We start from the raw sequence: 6,203 nt of genomic DNA, 5'->3' as shown, positions 1-6,203 counted from the left end.
GTGTGTAAATTTTCAAATTTGAAGTTAGTTTTAGATTGAGCATTATATGTAACACTATCAAAAATTAAAATTTGGAGAGTCTCAACTTCGATCACCATCACCATTACAGGATATGCTCTTGGTAGTGACGGAATCCGAATTTTAATTCATGGGGACAAAGATCTAACATATGATAATAAAAATCACAGTAGCCAATGCTGCATGATCAACTCAAACCTAAAAATTAAGAAGACTATAAACCATCAATCCTATATTTTTAATGATAAAACAAAAAATTTTTAAGCAGGAATAAAAAAATTGCAATTGAAGTATGGAAAACTTCAAATACTTGGAAACACAACAATGGAGTTAGGAAAAAGATAGATGCTAGAAAACACATAAAAAATTATTGCTTTTTTTGGGTTTTTTAGTAACACTATTTCAATTTGTAAAACTATTATAGTGGTTAAATTTCCTTCTATTTCCATGTGTCTGCTTATTCTATTTTATGTTTGGTTTGGTTGATGGCCATTAAAAGAGGTTTCAGGTATTAGTTCTTTTTAAAAAGTTTAATGAACTTCGAAAAATATATGTATTCATATAATAAATAAATGTAAGCTAAATGTGTTAACGAATGATCATTAGACGCCAGTTAGAAAAATTCTTTTAAGTTATATTTATCATTTACAAGGAAATTCAAATTTTGGTTTAATTGTGTAAAAGACTTGTGTAGAAAGAAATTAAAGGTAACAAGAAATAACTTGGAAAAAAATGTGTTGAAACTAAAAGCATATTCGTTATATGAAACTTGTACAAAGAAAAATTAAAGGGGAGAAAAAAGAGACAACTTTCCAAAAGATACTGTTTGAGAACAAAGCACGAAATTTAAGTAAAAAGGTCCTTATCCTTCACAGAGGCCACTTTCTAAATGATAAAGAACTAACTTTGGAAAAATGTGTTGAAACTAAAAGTTAGGAATAGGGAGAAATTAAAAGCGACAAGAAATAACTTTCTAAAAAAAATGTTGGAATAGGCAAAATATGTAATATGACTAGGGGAGTCCTAATTAGAGTATGCTATTTATGGCAAAAAAAAAGATCCTCAATCTCGTATAACTTCTAAAAAGTGTTTAAGAGACCATGGGTTATTTATAGGGGTATTTACATATTACTCATCAACAAATTTCTTACATTGACAATAGGATTTGAACACATGAACTTTTCATATGAAAATGGTCCATCTTTACAAATTGAAATGCTCATTATCTGACTTTGTTTTCGCAACAGATCTTCTGTCCCACACCCTGTGCCACTCTCTGTGCCACTTTTTATTATATTGCTATTTCTCCTATATAAACATCACATTTTAGTTTTTTTTTATTTCTTTAAGATCCAATAACTATTAATTGAGTAAAATATAAATAAAGTAGCTTCAAAAAGCAATATATAATAGAAAATTAAAAAATACAGCAGAAAATTCATAAAAAATCTCATTTTTTATGCATTTTGGTTTTTTGAGTTTGTTAAATATTGTGTATTACTCAATTAATAGTTATTGGATCTTAAGGAAACAAAAAAGAACTAAAATGTGATGTTTATATAGGAGAAATAGTAATATAATAAAAAGTGGCACAGAGAGTGGCACAGGGTGTGGGACAGAAGATCCGTTGCGCTTTGTTTTGGCAATAACAAATAAAAGGTGAGAATCGCAGTGAATCTTCTGTCCCACTTCCTATACCACTCTCTATATCACTTTTTATTATATTACTATTTCCTCTTTATCAACATTATATTTTAGTTCTTTTTTATTTTTTTAAGATCCAATAACTATTAACTGAATAAAAAATAAATACAACAGTTTCAAAAAAGAAATATATAATAAAAAAATTTAAAAATACAGCTAAAAATTCATAAAAAATCTCATTTTTTACGCATTTTGATTTTTGAGCTTCTTAAATTTTGTGTATTACTCAGTTAATAGTTATTGAATTTCAAAGAAACAAAAATGAACTAAAATATAATATTTGCGAAGAAAAATAGCAATATAATAAAAAGTAGGACAAAGAGTAGTATAGTAAATAGGACAAAAGATCCGTTGCGAGTAAGATTAGTCTAATTTACCCGTCATTTATATGTTGTGAACGAGAAGGTCCAAATGATTCACTATCTCATTAAAACACAAACTCCTAGTAGGGGGGCCAAATGTCCCTTATTATGTCACACACAAGCAAGTAGCAAGCGTGAGGACAACAAAGAAATCAAAGTAGGGCATAGAATATGCAATCAAATCCAAGTCTATCCAAAGTTAAGGATAGGCCTCAATTACAGATTGAACAGCTTGGATGTGTGTCATAGTGTGTCTGCTGAATCCAGCCTTGTTCAGAATATGTGCCCATTCCTCTGACGTTCTTTCTTTTCCTGTGGTTGTATGAGCCATCATCACCATATCTAACATCAAACCCACGTCTTTAAGCTTGCCGTCTCCTCCTTCATGATCTATCACAGCCTCTACGATGATCACTTTCCCCGTGTCTTGAGGAATAGCTTCTTTGCAGTTCATCAATATGCTGATACATTCGTCATCTCCCCAGTCATGCAACACCCACTATATATATCCAAAACAATAAAGTCAAAGGTGGTGCATACCCAAAAATAAGCTATAATGAACAAAGCATGCATATACTTGCAAATAAATTAACTGGATTAAAAAAAATAGAAAGAGGAAGAAGAAAAAGAAGAATTGCAATTGAGCATGAATTTTTTAACTTGATTCTTGCTGAACAATACACACGCAGGTAGCTGCACAGTGCTACAATTAACTGGCATAAATTAAGGAGTTAGTAGAATTATGGTAAGCTCGGTAGCCAATTATCTAGATAGCTTAATTAGACACACTAAAGTCAATATATTTTCCAAATTGCCAGATTGTTAACTTGATGCATGCACTCTCAAGTCTCAAGTCGCTCAGTATTTAACTAAATTTATAAGATCAATATTTGCAAATTAGCCTGGCACTTGGACATTGCATCATATTTCTATGACATACCTATAGGCAGGAAAATAGCAATTATCCTTAAATTTTCACCTCTATATATTGACATTCATATAGTCTTTTTATATCAAGGATATGTGATTTTCAAAAGGTTAGTTATATTTGTACTCCTACATCTGCCTCTCATACTCCAGCCTACTCACTCAATAAATGCTACCAAAATGTGTGAGGGACCAGTCTATGTGAATGTCACTTTCTTTTTCAAAACCATAATCCTCTGACGCTATGATAGTCTTTGCAGTCCGTGGACAGGGCCATATAAGTTTCATTTCTGATTAGTTTACCCTTGAGTATAACAGAATTGAAAAATAGTGTAACAAAAATTTAGATATGATGTAACTAGGTAAAAATTTTGCGTGTATTAAAAGTTGAAATGACCATTTACCTTGACATGGAGTAAAATGGATAACTTGTGAGGCCTGCATCCACAATAGGTAACACTTTTTTTTTTTGGTTATTCGTCACTTATCAATCCTACTTCTACTCGTATTGTAAGGTTCAACTAAGCCTACAGGGAATCAACCCTACTTCTACTCGTGTTTGAGAAAATCACATATTGTGACAAATAATGAAAGTTAAAATTTGAACTCTTGATTTCCCACCCTTAAAGTCTCTGGTAATGGCCAGCAGTCTAAATAGATGTTGGTTAATACTTTCATGTAATTGATAGTTTTTTACAGTTACCTTACAGTACTAACCATGATAAAAGCAGCGTCAGCATTTGGAACGCTGTGAAACATGTCGCCTCCAACATGCTCCACGCCATCAGAACGAGGGGCAACAGAGACAACATGAGGAAGATCAAAATTGATCCCGCGGATCCAAGGGCAAGCCTTGAGCAATGTCCGGAGAGCCGTTCCGTCGCCTCCGCCGACATCCACCAACGAAGAAATCCCCTCGAACACCTGCGGACACCCGTTGATCATGGCCGAAACTGCAACCCGAGCATCGCAAGCCATGGCATCGTTGATCAGCTTGCTGTGAGCAGGATTGTTTTGCGCGTAACTCCATACGTCCTGGCCGTGATAAGTGTCAAATGGAGGAGGGCTATTTGCCAAGACACGTCGCCCCAAGCCAAGCCACGGCGAAAGCATCACAGGGCTGCTTTCCAGTAGCACAATAGCAGCCATGCTTTTCTCTCCATTTCTAGCCAGAAGACGAGAGAGGGGCGTCTGTACATAGGTAATACTGCTACAAGCAATAGCATTGCTAGTACTATTTTGTGAGGAGCAGCCAAGTCCTTGATTAACTTGTCTAAAGATGCCGCGGTTGGTTAAGAACCTCATGATTCGGTAAAGGGAAGAAGGCGAGCAACCAAGGGCGGCAGACAGCCCATCAAGTGTCATGGCTTGGCCATCCTGGCCTTCCAGGAAGTCTGGAATCCCAAGCTCAATTGCACATTTCACGACAGCCATTTCAGTAAAGCCGAAAACGTATTTCCATATATCCACTTGAGCCTGAGCCTCTTCCTCTGCTTCTTTTTTTATTTTCTCTTCCACCATCTCTCGACTTCTTGATTCCTAATTCTTCTTTGCTTTTTTGTTTCCCAGGATTCAGTACTAATCAACTGTCTCTATATACTATTATCAGGACTAGTATAACAGCAAAGAAATCAGTAGCCAGCCTACTGCTAAATTGTTGGACTGGGATTTTAAAATGAGTTAATTCAACTTTGTACCCTTGTGATATGCTCCGATTTTTATTGTGGTATTTAAACTTTAAAATGGGACATTTTAGTTTTTAAAATAATAATTTCATACACTCTAATGCACAGGGCATAAAATTTATTTCACTTCAACCACTAAAATTTAAAATTTATCTCACTTTAGTTCTTAAAGTATAAAATTTGTTCTATTTAAGTATAAAATTTATCTAAATTTGCCCATTAATTTTATTTAAATGGGACAAATTTTATATTTTGAGGATTAAAGTGCCACATTTTAAAGATGAGGGACTAAAGTGAAAATTCTAATATAAAAGGCTGCAAAGTTAAATTAATCCTTTTAAAATGGTATGGTTGTTGAATAGACTAAAACAGATTCCTATAAGTGTCATTTCATACATAATTTCGCCCGCAACCACCAAAAACGGGCCTATGATTTGACACTGCATCTTCTACCATTAAATTGCTAATTTCATGTTTATTACAACGATCAAACAAAGGCTGATTAACACGATAATCACGTTTCTCCAACACTAACAGCAACATCAAATTATTGGACCTTTAATGGTCTTGAGCTGGATATTTCCTGTCATTTAGCATGCACGGATGCATAATTCATCAGATGTCGTGAAGGTAGCAACCAAAAATAATAAACCAATATTAATACCACCGAAGACTTTGTCGTCAAGTGTAGGACCAGAAGTGAACTAGGTTAATCAGTATTAGAGGTGCCAAAATAAGTGGTTAGGGCGAGTTTGGGTGGGTTGAAATGGATAATGAATATAGGTGAGTCAATCTATTTATATCCATTTAATTAGATGGGTATAAATGTGTAGGTCAAAAAATGAGTTGAATAACCTAAATACCCATTTATAACCCATTTATTTTAACTTTTTGTGAATTCATTTAAATTTATTTTTGCAAACTAAATTATCAATTTATACCACCCATTGTACTCATCATTAGTTTCAAATATTTACTTATAATGCTTAATAAGTCTAATTACTAATTTTTTCCCATCTGTGTTCTATGTCGCAAATTATATACTATTTAATAATTGAACAGTAAGAATATAAAAATTTGAGCTAAGTACCATGAAAGTTCATATAAAAACTTTGAACTCATAGCATTTTTTCGTGTGTAAATTTGAAATTTATTTTGGAAAGATAGGAAAGGAGACTAAAACTTCTCATAAATTGATAGTGATGAAAAAGGAGCAAGTTAACAAGTTACGAGAAAATAAAATGATAAGATAAAATGAACAAATAATAATAATAATGAAACAAAAGTAGTTAACATTATGACAAAATAAAGAATCTGGAAAAAGGAGGATATCTATCTACGTCAAAAATACATCAAATGTTTGTTAAGGGAAAAAAATAAAACATTCTACTATATACAAGGTTTCAATAATATTAATGCATGAAAGTCTCCAACAATGAGTTCAATAATCAAATGTAGGCCTCAAATTTCTTCTAAATGGGTGGGGGAAGAGAGGAGGTTTGGGGGA

The 6,203-nt window shown here is 33.2% G+C and overlaps 1 protein-coding gene across 1 annotated transcript; it reads right to left on the bottom strand.

Annotated features, from left to right (window-relative positions):
- Positions 1-2,109: 2,109 nt before the first annotated feature.
- On the bottom strand, positions 2,110-4,623 carry LOC113772116 (acetylserotonin O-methyltransferase-like). The gene is made up of 2 exons (XM_027316671.1): positions 3,729-4,623; positions 2,110-2,583 (listed from the first exon to the last, which is right to left on the bottom strand). Exons 1-2 carry the CDS (start codon positions 4,530-4,532, stop codon positions 2,284-2,286), a joined length of 1,104 nt encoding a protein of 367 aa, XP_027172472.1. The 5' UTR covers positions 4,533-4,623; the 3' UTR covers positions 2,110-2,283.
- Between the last annotated feature and the right edge of the window lie 1,580 nt (positions 4,624-6,203).

The sequence above is a fragment of the Coffea eugenioides genome, chromosome 5, assembly GCF_003713205.1.
Source record: "Coffea eugenioides isolate CCC68of chromosome 5, Ceug_1.0, whole genome shotgun sequence".
Taxonomy (NCBI): domain Eukaryota; kingdom Viridiplantae; phylum Streptophyta; class Magnoliopsida; order Gentianales; family Rubiaceae; genus Coffea; species Coffea eugenioides.
The sequence above is the reverse complement of the archived record's forward strand: the minus strand, read 5'-3'. Positions and strand labels throughout refer to the sequence as shown.

Coding starts and splice junctions, on each gene's coding strand:
- LOC113772116 (XM_027316671.1), bottom strand. CDS start 4,532: ATGGTGGAAGAGAAAATAAAAAAAGAAGCAGAGGAAGAGGCTCAGGCT. Junction 2,584..3,728: donor CTGACGCTGCTTTTATCATG/GTTAGTACTGTA, acceptor GGATATATATAG/TGGGTGTTGCATGACTGGGG.